The 19,795-nt window shown below is 45.0% G+C and overlaps 1 protein-coding gene across 6 annotated transcripts in view; it reads right to left on the minus strand.

Annotated features, from left to right (window-relative positions):
- Positions 1-19,795, minus strand: part of COL26A1 (collagen type XXVI alpha 1 chain) — a 176,289-nt gene that overhangs the window by 6,715 nt on the left and 149,779 nt on the right. For all 6 annotated transcript variants that reach the window (XM_062012562.1, XM_062012561.1, XM_062012558.1 and 3 more), the window contains 7 exons: positions 18,263-18,379; positions 16,978-17,130; positions 11,316-11,408; positions 9,835-9,896; positions 7,407-7,469; positions 2,365-2,409; positions 1,255-1,339 (listed from right to left, as the gene is read on the minus strand). In XM_062012562.1, the coding sequence (XP_061868546.1) occupies positions 1,255-1,339; positions 2,365-2,409; positions 7,407-7,469; positions 9,835-9,896; positions 11,316-11,408; positions 16,978-17,130; positions 18,263-18,379 (618 nt within the window). The remainder of the gene's footprint in view (positions 1-1,254; positions 1,340-2,364; positions 2,410-7,406; positions 7,470-9,834; positions 9,897-11,315; positions 11,409-16,977; positions 17,131-18,262; positions 18,380-19,795) is intronic.

A 19,795-nucleotide genomic window follows, 5' to 3' on the forward strand; every position in this document is an offset into this window, starting at 1 on the left:
TCCTGCCCAGAGGACAGGTAAGATTGCTGCCTGGCACCTCACCATCTCAAAGCAAAGAAGCATAAAAACTTCTCTTCCTGCCCTTGGTGTATAAAATCCCATGAAAATATGAAGCAAAAGAGGATTAAAGCAGAGGTAAGGTCAGGGTGACTGTGGTTAAATCATGGGGTTGTGATTCATGATTTCCCAAAACACTTAAGCTGTTGGTGCCTATTGCTTCTGGACATAGTGCTTGGGCCTCTAATAAACACGTGGCCATGGAAGGATGAAGAGGAGTGCTCAGCCCCAATCCAGTTCCTGGAGCACCAGGCACTGACAATGTTTGAGCTTTGAAGTTCTCAGTGGCATTCTCATTTTACCACTGTACTGGCTCCAGGAGGAGCAGTTTGCTTTAAAAGTGAGGCCAGAAATGAGGTGCCATGTGTCAAGGAGAAAATAAAGAAGAAATGGGCTATGGGACTTGGTTAAAAAATGCTCATCTCAGTGCTTGTCACAGGCTGGGATAGCAGATCTAAACATCTTGCCTCCACTGTGTTTCAGAACAGGGAGAAGTTGGCACATCAACTTTTGGCAGCTGTGAGAGAATTGATCCTCAGATAACTCAAAGGGCCAAGTCTGATCTGTAATGATTGCACCAACTCACACTCTGCTTAAGGGAAGAAAATGCTCATTGAGGGATGATGCCACACACAGTACCAGTGATGCCAACTGGTACCAGTACCACAATACCAGTGATGACAATTAGCCTTAAGAGAAAACTTTAAATCTACCTGAACAAAAGAACAGTTGAGACTAAATCTGACTGTGAAAGCAGGTTTTATGTAAGTCATCATCACAAGGCATTCAGGGAGGGATCACTGGTTTTCAAGGTGATGTGTAGCACTGTTTGGGCTTTCTCTGTGAAGTGCTACAGAGGGCAAGGGTGGTGGTAAAGTCACTTGGAAGACACTGTTAACAGGATTAAATGATCTGGCCTGAAGACTTGAATGAGCAGCTCCCTGGGAAGCTGGTAGATGATCTGTGCCACATGGTTTGAGCTGCTGCTCATGACTTGGCTTTCTGAATGGTCATCCCTACCTGTAAAGCCAGAGTGCAGTGGGTGCAAGCTCCAGGTCTTCCACAGTTCTAAGCATTCCTTTCTATTCTTTGCAAACTCTGCTTAAACAGATACTAGAGAGAGTTTAGGGGACTGGGAGGATGTTTAACCATCAGAGTCCTCAGTTGTCTACCAAATAAACCCTTAGCAACGCTTACCATGGATTCCTATCATGTGCTCAAGAATTAATACCCTCTCAGCTAAAATCTTCAGAGCTTCTCGAAGTTGTTGAACACCTTCCCCCTGCAAGAAGAAAACTAACATTGGAATATGTTGCAGAATAGGTTTCTTGTTCATCATGTTGCCTCCATAAGCCCAAACTAGGCAGTGTGGATGTTTTAAAAGAGAAAAGACGTAACAGAGGAGAGAACCTACAAGGGTTAAGTAGGAATGCAAGAGAAACCCTATTCAAAGAAACTCCTCGGTTATACCCCATGTCTGCAGAGCCTCTGACCTACAGCCATGCCTTTCAGTTTGGTTCCTATTTCTGCAGTGGGCCAAACTCTGGGTGTTTATCCCTATCAATCCTTTACAAGGTGCAGCTTATGTTAACAACTATGCTGAACTACCTGGAAAACTGGTTTTGTTCTTGTCTGACATTTACTTTGAACATCAGCGAGTTACCTGGGCTTTCTCTTTGATGTTATACCAGGAAACTGGGACATGTGACTAGCACCATCTTGTTGCTCCGTTATGAACTGGAGCAGTGGCATGCAAGCCCATCCTGATGGGCTTCATGCTGCCCTTCACAGAGCTCCTACCTGGTCCACATGCTGCCTGAAGCCTGGCCACATACTTTCATGTGCAGTCAAGCTGCAGTTTGTTGCCCCCATTGCCTTAGAAGTGGGTCTGAAAGGACAGATAGCTGTTGGGAAGCATTTTAGGATGGGAGGGTAGAGATGCAAGATCCAACTCTCTGCACATGTAATTTGATCTGTTCTGGGAGTCTGTCCCTGGGCATGTGAGTGGGGCAGTAATTCCCTACCTTGTAACAGCTGTGTGTGGCAGAACAAGCACTGGGGACTGAGGAGGTGTTCAGAGAGCATGGTGAGAAGGGCAGCTGACAGTGTGGCCAAGGACATCTCAAAGATCAGGATTTCCAGCATGTATTAAGTTCAAACCTAAGGCTCACATCATCGTTTGCTCTGCACTTTTAACTGTGGACACAACCCTTGACCCTGCCACACCAGCTTGCCAAAGGGAATATGGTTGAAGGACAGCAAAGAGATGAACAGGAAAGTAAAACCACAGTAGAAACACATGCTTACATCGGTGCCTTTGTCGCCTTCCTCACCCTTCTTGCCTGGTTCACCCTAAAACAAAGAAGAAACAGAAATTTGTGTTCATGTGACTGAGAACCCTGCCCAGGATCACTTGCATCCTCTCCCCTCCCAAGGATCAAATTAAAGGCAGAAGCCTGTCACTAACAGAAAATAAACTGATTGTTGGGCACTTCATGCCAAGGGCCAAAGTTCTTTTGTGAGCTCTGTCCTGGCTCCCATCAGCTTCCCAAGAGGTCATCACCACTTCTAACACTGAAGAACTTGGCCAGAAGTGGCCACACTGCAGAAAGGGCTGCTGCCATGGCCTGGGACCACAACAGGACTGTAGACATCTCATGAAGCTCTCAATGAGCAATGCTTTAGGCTAAACCACTGAGATAAAAGATATTGCTCCCCTCCCCCAAACATGCACGTATTCTTCTTTGATTTTGAACACAAAATCCTCCATTCTGCTTTCATTAATTAGTCACATCACTTTCTGCCTCTGAAGATGCTCATTAAGCTTTTCTTGAACAAAGATCCCTGTGTGCTGTGAATATTGGTGTGATTTTCCCCCTTAACCAAGGAGCTCATGCATTTCCCAAAGAACAGATGGCATGGAGAGATTAAACTGCAAGCTAAACATAAAAGAAGGCTGACACACTGCTCAATAGAGTGGACATGTTCCAAAAGTTCCTCAAACTTGTTGGACATCCCTGAGATACCTGCAAAGCAGGGGTGGGGATGGGAGGAAGGACTGAAGAAAAGGTTGTATGAATTGTATGAAATGAGGTGGAATTAAGGAAGAAAGAGAAGAAACCTTCCAGAGGACCTCAGACCTCTCTGGATGCTGCCAGCCAAGAAACTCCACCTTGCTCCACTAACCCACTGTCAGCCAACCTTCATCTCCACCAGTTTGTTTGCAGCTTGGCCACATGTGCCAGTGCAGACATTGCCTGTGTGCACCCATCCAGCTATTGCCAAGAAATCGTATGGAGACATCTCTTAATCTCACTAAAGGGTTTCCAGCTCAGTTTGGCAGATCAAGGTGCAAGAGGGAGCTGATGTACTTTGCTTAGCAGTGCCCATCTTTGGGCTCTGGGAGTGCCAGGAACCTCATGGGGCAGGGAGAGGGCTTCTGTCTGCCAAAGTCTGGCTAGAGGGAATCTGCAAGCCAAGCACTTCTCCTCTGTTGGCACGACACCCTCCTGATGGTGGCATTTCAGCATCAACATGCAGGCAGACTGTTTCATCTACAGAGGAACATATTCAGGTGAGTCTGCCTATTGAACAAGTGTCTAAGCTGGAGACAGCTGGCCTAAGCATCTGAGAGACCTGGTCAAACCAGTTGCAGTCCAGCTAGGTGATATTTACAGCACCAGGCAGGCACCAAACCCATCTGAGTCTTGCACACACCCCCAAGTGCTTCACTTACAGGAAATCCCTTAATGCCCCTCTCTCCAGTCACACCTGCTTGCCCCTGTTGGAAATAAAGTAAGTGTCATTAGGAGATGTGGGGTTGTTTTCCATTTAACAAGAATATAGTGCAATTTTTACTAGTGGCATTAAGATGGTTTAATGACAAACCTTGCACTTGGGATCATGTGAAAAAAAAATCCTCTCCCTTGACATTATCACTTAGAGACAGCAAAAGGGGGTCATGGTTTCCTGCCAGTATCAGCTCCAAATCCCATCACACTCTGGAGCAGTTGGGTTCAATGCAGACTGCAGTACCCTCTCAGTAAGAAGATTAGCAATTTTTTGAACTTTACAGCAGTCAGTTACATTATACCAGGAAGGAATTTGGCTGGAGATTTGTTTCTTACAAAGATGCTGCATTCAACCGATGGGCTGATGCTGCCCCAGACAGCAAACGGAGCCCAGGACTCCCACAGAGCACTGATTTAATCTGTCTCCTGCTCTACACGTGTCCCTGTGTTAACCCCAACAGCTACTGATCAAAACACACCTACAATATTTTGGATGCTCTGTTACTTTTTTCCTGCTGTGCCACTTTTCACATTGTTCTCAGTGGGGATTTTTTTTGTTGTTGTTCTTAAAAAGCAGAAACATTTTGAAATGGGCCTGTTGGTTTGGGGCAGAGTGAAATGCCATCAAAGGGCACTTTTTTCCCCCTCTGTTTCCCTCCACAGCATTGGTTTCCCACTCTGGAGCCAGTTACAGATTAAGACCAGTTATAGATTGTTTAATGAGAAAGCAGGAGCTTGGGGAGAGGAGGCAAAACCCAAAAGCATCTGTATATTTAACCTGGCTCTTCTCCCCTACACATACACAGAAACAAACTCATACTTTTCACCCCCACAGTCTACCTAGCTGCAGTATCTGTCAGAAAGGCAAAGCTGCTTTGTTTTGTGTCCATCAAACTGCAGCTTTGTATCAAACCAATGGGCATCTAAACCCCATTACTAGGGAGAGCTGGGCAGTGCACGGTGAGCAGTTACCCAGCACTAGACAAGGGCCCTGTAGCAACACAAAGAGTGCTGGGAGGAAGGTCCAGTCTGTCAGGTGCTCTGAGCATCTTCAAAGGGAAATACTTGGATTCTGTGCTGGAGGGAGTAAGGCCTGTGAAAAACCACAGGCAAGAGGCAAATCACAGAGAGGAGACATAACAATGCACTCAAAATACATAAACAGCCTGTTCTCTATGTCCAGGAGGAACAGAAAGGATGTTATCAGCTTAAAGGGGATCAAAGGATATTTAGGCTGGATGTTAGAAATATCTTTTATCCCAGGCCCTCTCTAGCTGTACCCCTGAAGGCTGCCTGGAGATGATATGCTGTATCCCTCACTGGCACTGCTTAAGAACAAGATGAGCAGAGGCTGCTCGTGAGCAGCACACATATAGATGCGGCATCCAGGGGATGTGCTCAGACTGCTTCAGGTCTCTTCTACGTCTGTTCTCTCTGAGATTAAGCAGGAAGAATGTATAATAACATTTTCTGGAATCTCAACAGATCTTGTAAACCTTCCTCTGCTTCCCTTTGCAGCTGCACAGCTCCTCTGCTCTGTGTAAAGCGAGGCCTAGTTTGTGTCCACCAAACCCCAAATTGCAGCCTGTCCTTGTCAAAACCAGCATTCAAATCCACACTCAGAAAAGACAAAAAGCACACAGAAGTTCTGCCAGAGAAAGCAGTCAGCTTCACTTTCCATCCTAACAGAGGAAGGGCAGGAAATAGAATTTTTCCTTTTCTATAAAGACAGACATACAAGATACCTGCAAAATCATGGCTCACACCTAGGAGGGGAGTTACAACCCTGAATATCTCACAAAGAAGGAACAAAATCAAAGTCTAAAGGATCTGGCTGTACTGAACAGACAGTGCAACAAAGCTTTTGTTTCAAAATAAGTCTAGTCTTAGCAATATGGTCAACCACAAACTAAAGGAAAATGTGAAATGAATCACTGAGGAAGTGCTCTTATCAGCTTCCTGGATGGAAACTTGACACTTTGCCATAGACCATGCCTTTATTATTATTCTTTTAACTAAAAATCAACTTTTTATGGTAATGGGCTGTAGTTGGTAACCTGTGCTGAAATCTCATCAGTTAAGGTTTTGTCCTCTCTCTTAAATCCTAGTCCCAGAAGTGCATCAATATTAGTAACACCACAGGCCCAAAGTGGCTGATCTGCATCAAAAAAATTACCAACAGTCACTTAAAATGGTGATTTCTTATGTAAGAACAGAGACCAAGCACTGAAAACAACGTGCAAAGATACTCAAATAAAACAGAGAGGTTTTTGAAGCATATGTGCTCCATCCTCAGATATCTGCTGCTCTGTGATGTGGAAGGCCTTAGGAGGGAATCAAACAAGCCACAAGCCACCTAGACTCGCTCTCCTTGCACACTGGACAGAGGAACATAGTTTAAGTCTGTTGCTGGTTATTCTTGTGAATCAAATTGGAATTAACCAATTTGCATTGGTCTGTTTCAGCTCTTTCAGACCTCCCTGTATCTTTTGAATTGGAGGAATGAGAAGAAATGAAGAAGAGGAGATGCTGTCATATGGGGAAAGCATGTCATCTACAGCCATCCATTTACAAGTGGTGACCCCCATGTTCACCTCCATCTATGGGATGGTAAAAGTGGCACCTGGAGGAAAACAAACCATATTTCCTACAGTTGTGGCACAAGGCTGTGTCAATCCAGCCACTGCTGCAGACATCCATCATTTTAGAGGTACCAACCAGTATTTTTCTTCTTCTATTCCCTCCTTTCTTTGACTCTGCTTCACACTAGGGCCTTAATGATGGTCCACAGTCCATCTGTGTCCACTTCTACATCTCATCTAACTGCTGAATGGTCCTCCACCACTTACTACATTCTCAAATGATTTTGTGCTCCTAATATTTCTCAGAGGAGATTTCAAAGACCATGGCCTTTTGGAGAGTAAGCAGCTGAATAGATGGAGCTGAAGGCCCAAATGCCACTATTAAACCCTTCCCAGTGCTTGAATGCTGGACTAAGAATTTGACATACTTATATCTTTGTTAGATTTTTCTCTGGTATTTCCTAAACTTTCCCAGTTTGGAAATACCATTCAAACAGCTCTTCTATCTATGTTTAGTTATTAGCACTTGACAGCCCATCAAGGACTGAGGTACAGCACAAAAACATACCAAGAACATATTATATTTGGAACTGTGAGATTAAGAACATCATTCAAGCTGGGGAATGGCTTTGGATAAGGAAGTCTGATGAGCTTTTGCTGCCTTGTTGCCACAGAAATGAAAGTTCAGTTAGATCACCCAAAATATTCCACACTAAAGCACTTTGTTTGCCAGAAGAAGTTGATCTCCATGGGTTTTCTACCCGAATCTCTTCAGGGCACACCAGACTTTGCAAGCAATTCAACCCCTATCTGTACAGGAAATCATCATCTTGGTTCTTGCAGAAGATCTAGAAACTCTACATTGAAAACTGTTTATGGCTATAATCCCACAGAATTTGAAAGACCTATGTTGCATATAATTCCTGAGGCACCACCTGAGATGTTGATGGGAATCCCTCGTCTATGTCAAACTTACTCTCTCTCCTCGGTCTCCTTTGGAGCCCTTTGGCCCAGGTTGTCCTGGAGAGCCTGGTAAGCCCTAGAAGAGATGCAGAACAAGGAGGAATTAATTTCTACTGTACATCCTTTGTGGAGGTGTAGTGAATATGTTTCCCAGTGATTCTCAGATCCTGAAAACCTCACACACCCATTAAGCCATCGAGCTGCAGTCCCTTTTCCTCTCAAGCAACAACAATGGAAGCTCTGTTTGCAGATATCCTGAGACCTATAGTTTCTGCACATCCCTCTGTTTGGGTCTTTTAATGCACTGAAGGCTACTGATGTAGTATTTTTTGAGGGGTTGGTTCTTGTTCTCAGTTACCAAGAAGAAATGAATACACAGATAGCCTGGTTAGCTTTAAAATCCCCACTACTTTCCCCTTCTTCATAATTGCCTCAGTGGGTGGCATGAGTGTGCATACATACCTGAAAATTAATTGAACTATGCAGTGGAAGTTAATTTGAAGCTATTCATTCACCCTAATAAACAATTTTCAAATTAAGCCCAATCTCTACTAAAAAATGTGCTCCCTGGGTTGAATAAATCTATAAAGCAGTCAGCAATGGGTAAGAAGGGCATAGTCTCCAGATCTCTACTAATTGAAATGCTTTGCAGAAATTGATCCAAGTGCCATAGCTATAAACCAGTCAGAGAAAGAACAATATTGTTTGCTGAAGCATGTCAGCTCCTCAGTTCTTCAGGACCACGTGCAAGATGTTTGTTTCCACCTCAAACCACCTGCATGTTGCCTTGAAGAGTGCAGCAAATAGAGAGTACTCCTCCACTCCAGACTGCGGGTGGTTTAAGCTGATCTGCTTAACAGCAGCCCCCCAGAAACTTCCACCTCTCAGTGGTCAGAGAAATAGGCTTCCAAGGCACAGCTGTGAGGAGCCTCAGTAGTAAGTGGTCCAACAAGACTGGCCATTAGTGCTGTAAGGGTCTAAGGAGGAGCACTGTCCCAGTTTCACCATTAACACATTGCTCCTTGCCTGCTGTCAGCCCTACTTGCTCACCACCAAGCTGCACAGTGACCTGGCCTCCAGCTTAGCTATGTCTCCCCTGAGCCCACAACAGATTCAGAAATTCAGGCTTGATTTAGGAGGTTCAGGGCTGCCAAATGAGGTACAGCACCAACCAGACTTGGCTCCGTGTCAGACATGCAGCATGAGCAAAGCACAAGTGTCCATAAGCATCCTTTCCTCTTGACAGCTCTCAACAGCTACTATCAGTGTGCAATTACATGGGGACACTTAAGAACACTGAACTCCACCAATCTATTGTAAAAAAAAGACCAAAAAAAGAGATTTATAATGTGTGCTGCATGAGAAAAAGCCAGACTCTTACTACAGAACCTATTTATGAATTGTGAGTTACCTTACATTTAATCACGTTAAACTGCATCTGTCATCTTGCTGCCAAATTTCCCACTGTGCTCATGTCTATCTGGAGTTTCTCATCATCCTCCAGAGCATTCACTAATTGAAATGATTCTGCTACACTGGCAAACTTTCACTAACCTGCTGTCCATTGTCTTTTCAGGCTGATTAATAAATACATGGTAAAATTCTCCTTTCTGTAATTCCCAGCAACTCCAAACCTCTTCTTATCAGGATCTAAGTTCCATCCCTCTGCTCAGTTACTGAACATTTCTTTCTCTGTGTGCTCATCAGTCACTTTCATCTCTTTGTTCATGTTGGATTCCTTTGAAATATTTGATGTTATTGGTTTACCTGCACATTAAGTAACACTCTGCCCAAACCTGGAGTCCCTTTGTATCAGCCAACCACAACTTGGAGTAGTCTAGCAGTTCACTATTCAGCACGACTTCACTTCTTTCCATTTAACCACCTTTTTCCATCCATGTGAGCACTTTGTCCTTTTCCTATCATAAATTCTTAGGAGTGAGTTTATCAAACTCCATTATTACCTCCCCCTCCACAATTTTTGTATGGATAAATAATCAACCTGATGGGCATTTATGATGTATTTCTTGACCAGAAAGTGCTATTTCTCAAAAGCCAGGCTTAACAAATTCACTTTGGTGAATTGGTGAATTCCCATTGATGCATTTTTGATCTTTATACATAACTCCAGAGGAAATGCAGTATTTTTCTATCACTGTGTTACTAAGGCCCATGTCAAATCCTTTGCATCAACTCAGGCCACAGTGAAATGTTTTGACACGGCAACAGCAAGATGTGTTGTTAAGATTAGGGGGAAATCTGGAAAGCACAACCATTTCATCCTCTCAGCACAATGAGAATGGGAAAAAAAGAAGGTATTGCAATCACAGAATATCACAGGGAACAAAGCATCACATCTAAGGCTTAGAAACTCCTCTCTGTCTTTGTGCCATGCTTCCCACCTAAGCCTCATGTCTGTCCCTCAGCCCCAAAGCACTTACTTGTGATCCAGGAGCTCCAATAGGTCCTGGTGGCCCTTTGGGTCCTGATGCACCCGGTGGCCCTGGTGAGAATCAGTATTTGAGACAATTTGAAGGAGACTTAGAAGGAAGGAACCTAAATTCCAAATGCATGCACTTCCTTTGATCATTCTGTTTAGTCTCTCAGTTGGTAAGAGCCGTTCATCAGTCATGGGACTATAGCATAAGTGCTTCATCTCACACTGGATTACTGGATACTCACATCCTGCTATCATATATCCCTGTGTCTTGTTAGAGGAAAAAAGGTGAAAACAGGAAGCAGCATGTCAGTAACATGCTGCATTTGCATTGTTTAAAATGATAACTTGTCAAAACTAGACCCATGAAACAGCAACATCAGAGCAAAACACTCCAGTTGCTGTTTCTGACAGTCTCGTAGGTACCGAGGGAAGTCTACGAGCCCACTCTGGTCTGTCTCTCTGGTGGTGTCAGAAAGTTGATGCTGAACATGAAGGAGATGAGGCTGACTGTGGCAAAGCAAAGCTTTCTCTTGTTCTTTGCTCACTCTGGTGGCAATAAATTGTTCTAAAGTCTGCAGCACAGAAGAGCCTTCTTCCAGGACAAGTTAAACATTGTCTGAACAGGTCAACTTATTTTACACAGTCACTTAACAGATTCAGTCCTTTCGGGAAAATTGCTATTTCTCAACAGTAGCTGTGAAATGATTATACCTGCAAATGGGAGACAGGATATTTGCTTAGTCTGAACTTAGCAATACTCTCTGCTTTAGTTGTCACAACTCTTGAGATGAAACAATGTGGACATTATACATGAAGCACAGCTGAATCAGCTTCAATCATTAATGCACCATACAAATGCTTAAGTCAAAGAATAAAGGAATTGAAGGGTAAATGAAAGGCCCTCATAATGAAAGGAAAAGCCTTTTCTGCAACTAATGGGAGTTCACTCCTAAATATGCCTCATACAGGGAAGTGCTGATGTTTGCAAGAGTATTATCATTTCAGCCACCCATCAGCACAGAGAGAAAGACAACTTGCCACTGCATTTTCATCCCAGATTCTGATTTGAGTTCTACTGGTGAAGATCTGGAATAGCTGAAGCCAGCTCCAAGGTCTGCAAAGTCTGCATACACATCCCAGAGCAGCTGGACAAATCCTGCTCAGTGGAGCTCTACAACAGCAGGACAGTATTACAGGAGCAGTGAGAATAACTTTGCTCTCACAAAGGAGTTCACTGGACAACTCATAGACAATCCTTATATTCCCTTGTCAAGATGTGTCCTGTCACTATCAACAGATAAGAAACCTGGTTCCTTCCTGCTACCCTTCTCACCCTTGGACCACCTTGCTCTAACACACTTTGAGTGAGGTTTCACTAGTTTTCCATGCACACATCCCATAGATCACTCCAGTCTCTATCAGAAATGTCTTTTGCCCATCATCCCCATCATTACAGCTTTGCAGATGAATTGAGTTTCCTACCTGGTGGCCCAACAGGCCCTGGGGCTCCCCGTGGTCCTGGCAGCCCAGCCATGATGGTGTCTATGACGGTGGAGGCCAGCTGGGCTTCTCCATCTGTGTTAAAGAGCAGAGCAGTTAGTATCCCTGCAGCAAGAGCTGCCCAGTCCCAGCAGGCAGGGCTTCTCTCCAAAATCCCTTGGTGTCTGTTGCTGGTCAAGGACAGGCACTGCTTCAGGAGGCAAAATTTGAGCTCTTCAAGCAATTGCCCATTGCTTTCTAAGGACACAGGCTGCACTCCCCAGACCTGCAGAGCTGCTCATCCCACCTCTGATAACCCTAGAAAAGTTGTCCTTTCTGTGCTCACCTGTATAATCCTACCTTTGCATGCCACAGTAGATTAAGATATTGCACTGTACAGCAATAACTGACTCAAAATTTGCCATCTCCATGGCAAATATGGATCTGGAGCTCCCTCCTGTCTGGTATCAGTGTGCTGCCAAGCCAGTCTGGCATTCCAGTGTCTCCCCATCAATCCAACAAGCTCACTCTGCCATCAGGGTGGTGGTGGGACATATCATGAGGTCTAAGGATGCAGGAAAGCCTGGGGAAAGGGTGTGCTCTGCTCCCTCCACATACTCAGGAAACTCACTGGCCATTTAGGATTATTTTAGGTGTTCAACTGACCAGTTTGAGCAGGTCCACAGAGTTCTGGAATATGGAGCAGGGAAGGGTAAGGATTCAGCAGAAATTGGAAGAATTTTGTGCTTTTGCACATCTTTCCCAGTCTTCTCCTGCTAGGAATAAAAATCAGCAGCCTGTAGGTGACCCCTCATCTTCCCTCATACCTGAGCCTGCTGCTCAGGTCAGTCAAATCAGCAGAGCTACATATTAAAAAGCAAACCTCCTTATTTTTTGCAACTCCACACCCATATTCAACAACCCTATTCCCTATGGACCAGCACTGTGGCATACTAGTAGTCTGGGAGAGTACTAGGATGAAGGAATCTTTCATCTGAGCATCCCACAGCACTACTTGACAGTTGTGAAAACACTGGGGTAAAAATTCCACCACTGACCCAGATACCAAGGTTACAAAGCAAGGAATGGAACCCCCATATCCTGATGCTGCTAAGATTTGCAATCCACAGTCCTGACCAGTGCTACAGGACCAACTGCATTACTCCTGTTGCATTTAACCTGCATGAAGATGTTGTCTCCTGGCCATTGGGATGGCAAACCCTCTGAAAAGTTCACATTTGCACAGCTGGAGGGCACCATGCAGGAACATGCCCATGTTCTGCTACCTCAAACTCGCTCATGTTTCCTTTCACCCACCCCTTTAACTCATCACAGTAAAACCCAAGGGAACCTTCAGCACAGAAGGACTGCCAATGTCACACTGCCTTATTGATTCACACAGCAAATGACATCAGGAAGATCAGAAGGGTTTTGCTTACTCTACAGTGTCCAGCCCAAAGGACATAACATGAAATCTCCAGAAATGTTAGCAGACACATTATTAAGCTTTTTCAGCCTCTGGAGCATTGGCAATGATAGGGAGGACTTTCAAGCTGGTTCTCTGAAAGCAGTTCCTAGGGAAAACTGAAATGCTTTGAACTGCCAAGGAGAACAGTGTACCTCTGCAATGCCTTCCTGGCAGCAGAGCAGCACAAGATCTAACCCAGGTCCCCCTTAGAACCAAATTTCATGCCTAAAGCCACAATGCAAACAGGTATTTCTTTGACTATCATTTCTAACTGCATCCATTTTCCCTTCCTCACATTCCTGAAACAAAACAACTGAGACTGTTTTCATGTTCAGAAGGAAAGGTACCCAAGTGAAGTGTGTAATCCAATTAATTTGAGTTTTATTTGACCATGTCAAAACCCATCTCAGCCTGGGAGTAAGATGAAATTGGGAAATGAGCATCAAACAGCAGTGAAAGCATTAACAATTGCAGAGCCTTTGGATTTTAAAGAGCAAGTGGTCAACAAAATCAAATGCACACTCACAGAGAGAGAGAGAGAGAGAGGACAGGGTGCCAACAAACCAGGATTTAATTGCTGCTGGAGGTAAGCCAGGGATAAAGATTTGGGTTACAAAACATTCCAGCTAAATGGTACATTATTATGATGACAAAGTGACTCCCACAAATCCACCCATCCTGACATCTGACTCAGAGTTATTTATGCAAGGTGATTCCACAATTGTGACACAGAAGAGAGCTCTGCTCAACAGCCCTTGAGCTCCTGATTTGGCCTCAGTGTGTGGCTCCAGACACACTGTGGATATGCTGGAACTCTACAGTGGTTCTTTCCTCAGCTGCCTGGACAGGCAAAAATCCAAGATGAGCTCTGAATGAAACATACTGTGAATGAAATGAGATTGAAGTGTGTTAAAACACAGCTTCACATTTTTCAAAGGACTCTCTCCATATCCCCATAAAACAGCAGGAAGCTCATATCTTCTTCTAAATTCCCTTCTGCTTATAAACAGAGGCACATTCTGGGGCTCTCTTCAGCTGGAGGCTGTTATAGGAGCCACAAAATAGCTTTAGCAACAAATGGTAGCAGGAATCTTCCATTCTCAGCCATCTCCTGCACTGACTTGGGCTCTTCTGGGCTCAAGGGCTGGGTTTTGTTTCAATGCTTCTGGATATACCAAAGCAGAAGGTAGAAGACCTCGGTACACCATTTGCTCCAGGAGCTTTCCAACTAAGTCAAAGTTAGAGTGCAACCAGCTCCACCTGGTCAGATATGAGCAGGTATGTCCTCTGGAAGAGGTCACAAACACCCTGCAAAGGAGAAACCTGAAACAGCACAGAAATGCCCTAAACTTGGCAGTGAAACTTGCCCAGCAGAGTGGGCAAAGCTGCTCAGAACAACAGGTATACACAGATTTGAAAGCAAGCAGTGTGGGCTTTTCTATGTCAACTGCAATTCCCTCCCTCCTTCTCCTTGGCATCCTCTGCTCTGTCTCCCTTCCTCAGGAGGGATACACATGGCAGAAGGCACTGAGATATCACCTCCCAAACTGTGTCCTACACTCTCATTCACAGACAAGCCTGCTGTGCCTCAGCTTCCCCTGCAAAACAGGTTCACGGTACCCCACGTGTCCTGTGCAAACTGCAGTCCTGGAGATGTAAGAAAACACAGCCCCAAACAGAGTGAAAGCTTTTCTCTTTTGCCTAAAAATTACCTCAGCTTTAGCACAAGGAAGAGGACTGAGCTGCCTCCAAGACCACATACCTGACCTGCTCATTTCTGAGCGCCAGAGAAAGCAAGTGACCAGCGTGGCAGCAGCCTCAGCAGTGGGGTATGGCAGTTTAAGCTTCTGGCCTACATCTCATGTTTCTAAGGGATAAATTCCCCCATTATAGGCTTGATTTGTTGAGACAGGATGGAAATGAAGTAATCCTGTCTTAATTTCTTTCTGCTACCTGATCTGGAGGGAGACAACTGGGACCAATTTCTTTACCACAGCGCAGTGAAACTGTGAGAAAATATTTTGTCTCCCCATTTTTGGCTTCTCCCTGCTGATAAAAATTGCCAACAGGAACTTGTTGCAATTAATAAAGGCACATGCATTAACCATGCTCAGGCAGAACCAAAAACTGTACTACTACTACTAATCTGATACAGTTTTCTCACATCTCCATCAGTGCACATGCCCATTACCAGGAATATGCTTCCCTCTGCTGTCAGCAGCTGGAATCTTGTGTTCATAGTTTTCAGATGTGCTCCATTCAACATCATTTAAAAAAAAAAGAGAGAAAACTACCCAGAATTTACAAGACAAAGTTTCACTGGTCATAGAGGATCAGACCTAACCTGTGGTAGGGCCAAATCAGCCAACACATAAGCAAAATGGTAGATTTTGTATGAAAATGCTCTTGAGATTGGTGTAACTTTATCATAACCACATAGATAACTTACACTTGCATCAAGGAAAAAAGTTAAAGCCAGAAAGATTGTCATGAAGTTGTGGGCTGCTCCTTCTGCAAACCAAGAAATCCAACCCAGATATGGGGAAGAAGTTACAGGGCTGCCCTAGGGATTAACAGTTACCATTTACTCACGGTTCTCAAGTCCACGTGGGAGCTTGTTGCTGCTCAGTGTTCACAGAGTTAATACAGATATTTATCCATTTTTGGACAGTACATAGTTCACTCTTCTCACCCATCAGCTGGGAAGTCTGTGTAATCAATGCCTTTGTATATTTTTCAATTCATCCACTACTGTGCAAGACAGAGTTGAATTTGAAGGGTGGTTGGAGAGAGGGGGCAGCAGCAGTACCCAAACCATCCTTAAGGATCCTTTGGAGTAAAAGGCTGAATGCAGAGTGGCCCCATTTCTGAGGTGAATGTGATGCAAAACTTCCCTGTTCTAAGGTTCATGAATGCAACATATCAATCTACACTTTGGGGAAATCTAAGTATTGAACCACAGCTAATCTCATCCTGCCCATACACCCTCAATGGCAACTGAATGTGAAACTGAGCTGTTAAAATCCTTCCCAAATTAAAAATACATCTGTTCACTTTGGGGAAAAGAAGCCTGGAGAGTGGAGGGGGTGGAAGGGAAAGGAGGTCTCTAGAAAACTGTCAGACACAGGGAGACTTACTGATCCATGGTGTAACTAATACAACTGAGCTTTGAAGCTGGATGTGAGCAGAAGAGCTGGGGAAGAGGCACAGCTGAAGTCTGGGGGAAAGGAGAGGGGAGACCTGGCAGAGCCAGGGCTCCAGGAGTTTACAAGCCAAGTAGAGATGTGGATGAGCTCTTCTTTATCATTATTAGACACCAGCAACACAAGACTGTCTGGAAGAATCAAGCCCAAACCTGAGAGCACTAAAAGTGCATGATGTTCCTTTCCTAGAAAGCCTTTCTTGCCATGCACAGCACAAATCAATATATTTTTAAATCAAAGAAACCTTGAACCTCCAGTTACAGGGAAGGGATAAAAGCCAGTCTTAGCCTGGGCTTTTGAGCTTGTAATTCTGTGTTTTGTGTGAGTCTGAGACACTGCTGATGCACCAGAAAGGCAGGTGGAGAAGCTGCAGAGGCAGGAAAAGACACATTTAACAGGTGCCCTTGTTACATGACAGAATTTCAGAGCTGCAAACCTTTGGTACTTCCTCATTTCTGAGCAACCCTGAGTATTGTAACAGCACAACAGCAGCACCAAGAGGTCTCTCAACCATGCAGATTCATTGCACCAGCACCTCATCAGCCAGGCTGCTGTATTTCTCTACTCACTTGTCTCTCATGTGATGCTACCAGAGCTTTGTCATTTCACTAGAGACCCTCTTCACAGCATCTACTCATAACAAGCTTAAAGGACAGCAAGTTGCTTCCTCAAAGCTGTAATGATCACAGAAAAACAGGCACAGGGAACAAGCATAAATCCCCCAAGCCCTGTTCTCACTTATAGCTTTAGAAGAGCAGTGACTGAGTTCCTAACTCTGCAGAAGTGAACTCTTCTAGCTTCTAAGTCTTACATGTTCCATCTTAAGCAGGAACATCCAAGAGACACACACAATGGAGACAGCTCACCTAGCAACATCCAGGGAGGGCAGGGCCTGGCAGAGCCTGGCAGGGAGGTGGAGGGAAGAGCTGAGCTGCCCCATGCCTACATTCTGCTGATGTACCAGAAAAACATGAGGATCAAGGAGGAAACTTACTTTCTTTTTCAGCTGTGGGCTGCAGTGAGTAGAGAACCCCTTGCTGGAAGGTAAGGGGGAGGCTTGGGGTGGCTGGTGGCCCTGGAGGACCTGGGGGACCTGGGATCCCAGTTTCTCCTGGAAGTCCTCTTGGTCCTTGAGGTCCCAACAGCCCTGTGCAGAGGAAGGAGAAGATGTGTTAGTGCATTTGAAGATGTGCTAATGATGCTTCCATGTAAAAAGGCAGTAAGATAAAGGATTTCTGTCCTGAACTGCAACTGTAGCATTAAGGGTTTAGGGAGAAACTTCCCAATTTTCCAGTATTTGCCTTTAGCACCTTCCTCTTCAAAGCAAACAGCCTCACCTGGCTCAAAGGTGCTGCAAAGCTTATCTCCTGAGAGAGTAAAATCTGCCCCTTCCCTGAGGCTGAGCAAGAAACTAAAGGCAGCAAGGTGTGAAATCAAGCACTGCTCTTTCTCTTCCCCTCCACATACACCTGTATGTCATCTTACTGCCAGGAAGGCAAAGACCAACAGAAAGTCAGTCAGTCCAGCAGCAGATCGGTTCCAGTTCCTGTGGGGCTGCAAGGCTCCCATCACAAACTGAGAGAGCAAAAGGTAGACACATCCTTGGCCAGACTTGAGCCATTGACAGGTTGCCAGAAAATGGCAAAAAGCATTCAGGGCTGCTCTCACATTTAAGGCACACTCCAAGTTTCAAACCTTTCCTGAGCTCAGATTTACAAGACACAGCCTTTGAGATGCATACAAAGCACAGAGCCTGAGGTCTGGCACCTATTGTGTAGTATCTCTTTCATCAAAAGATTTAGGGACCTTTAGGGGATGAAGAAAGTCTCCCAGCTCAGGAATGGAGTATACTCTGAAAGAATGGCCTCATAACCTTTTCCCTTACCATACAAAAGCGTTAGTTTGACATCCTGGCATCTGACAACTTGACACAAAGGGTGGAGAAAAAGGGAGTTAAAACAGGCACCCAGAGAGAGGGTTAAACAGGGAACACTCTTATCCAAAAGCTGACAGATCAGAGAATGGTTTTTTACAGCTCCTGAGCAGGACAAGGAAACATGATCCTGCTCTGCAGCTTTCTGGGACAAGCTCCACAGGAAATCCCAGGGACTGTCATCGCTTGTGCAGGTGCTGCCTGCTCTGAGAGCTGATTCCAGTGCCCAGGGGGGACTCCTTGGAATGATTCAATACCAACTGAACATCCTCAACATCTTGTGTGTCCAGCCTTCTGTGACTGTTGTCACAGATAATCTGTATGAAGTGAAATGTCCAGGACTTACCTGGAGGCCCTGCTGGGCCCCTCTCACCAGGTTGTCCCTTCTCTCCTTTTGGTCCTGGTGGTCCTGGAAGACCAGTTGGGCCGACTGGGCCTGGAGGCCCAACTTGTCCTGGCAGCCCTGAAAACATTCAGAAAGAAAATTAGTTGGGGGTAAGCCAATGTTGAAGTCAGAAGGTCTTTAGCAACCTAGAAAGCAGAGGAGACACAAAAGATGTGAAGGAGAGAAATGCAGCTTTGCACAGGCAGCACAGACGGGGTGGTACTGGTGGCCAGAGCCAGACTGCACCTTGCTTCTCTTCTCCCTCCAATCTTTAAGGAAGCAAGCATGTCCCCCTGCACAAAGCCCAGCCCCAAAGTCACCAGAATGTGTACCTTCAGCTGGGATGTGCTGGTCAAAGCTAAACTGAGCCCAGTCTGCCCAGTTCCCAAGGTCTGAATGGCTCTGGGCAGGGCCTGACTGGTCCCTCCAGCTCCATGGTTGACCCAATGTATCAAAATACACAACATATATTTGCAAAAGCAAATGAAACCCTGTCTCCCACATGCTCTGGCTGATACATACATACCACACACAGAGATTCTGCATCACAGGGGTTTGCCTGTTTTCTCCTGCTCTCATTCATCTTAACAAGTGTACCAGGCTGTGCACAAGCATTTTGCATCCCAAACTGAAGTTAATGCACCCAGACTTTTCAAGTAACTAGATGTTACTAATTTATATCAGTGAATAGGGTGCTGAGAAAACCCATCTGGAAATCCCAGTAACACAACAATTACAGCCCAGTGGGATGCTTCTTGGCAAGTCCACCCAGATCCTCAGTAAGCCTATGAAAGGTACAGGCAGCCTTTGTAATCTGAAAGGGACTATTTCTGATGGCACTAACTAAATCCTCAAGGTTGTTTTCTTTAGCCTGTGATAATAATAACAACCCTTGGCAATGTTATAGTGGTTTTTCAGAAGAACACTGCATGTCTTTGGCTCACAAAAGCAGTAGCTGCTTTGGAAAGACACATTTAAACACTGTGCAGAGATCAGTGAAGCCTTTAATACCTTAGAGAGGTGGGTGAGTGACTCTGTCTACTCAGATTAAGCAGTTAATGGCTACAATAAAGACATTAACTGTCAGAGCCAGCAGAGCCAGAGGTTCCTGGTTTCTGGGTTACCAAAGGGCTTTGAGTATTTGAAAGCAGTGGCAGATGCAAGCTACAAAGCCAGGGGAAGATCTGTCTGAGCCCAAAGTTCAGTTCACTCAGATTCCAAGTTTTAGTCTGTATATTACACATGACCATGACCCAGAAGAGCAGAAATTACACTTTGTTAAGCTCTTAAGCAGTGTCCTTCCCCTTCCCTGGCATCAGAAGAGGTACTGGACCCAGGAGAACCTGCTGCATGAAGGAAGTGGAGAAGAGTGGATGGGAACAGAGGGAGGGAAGGAGAAAAGGAAACAATCTGGCCAACTGACACCTTCACAGCTGGTACCACAGGGAACAGGGCTACAGAATAAAAACCAAGGCTCACATGATTTGCAGCTCC

This window comes from Colius striatus, chromosome 20, assembly GCF_028858725.1.
Source record: "Colius striatus isolate bColStr4 chromosome 20, bColStr4.1.hap1, whole genome shotgun sequence".
NCBI classification, from domain to species: domain Eukaryota; kingdom Metazoa; phylum Chordata; class Aves; order Coliiformes; family Coliidae; genus Colius; species Colius striatus.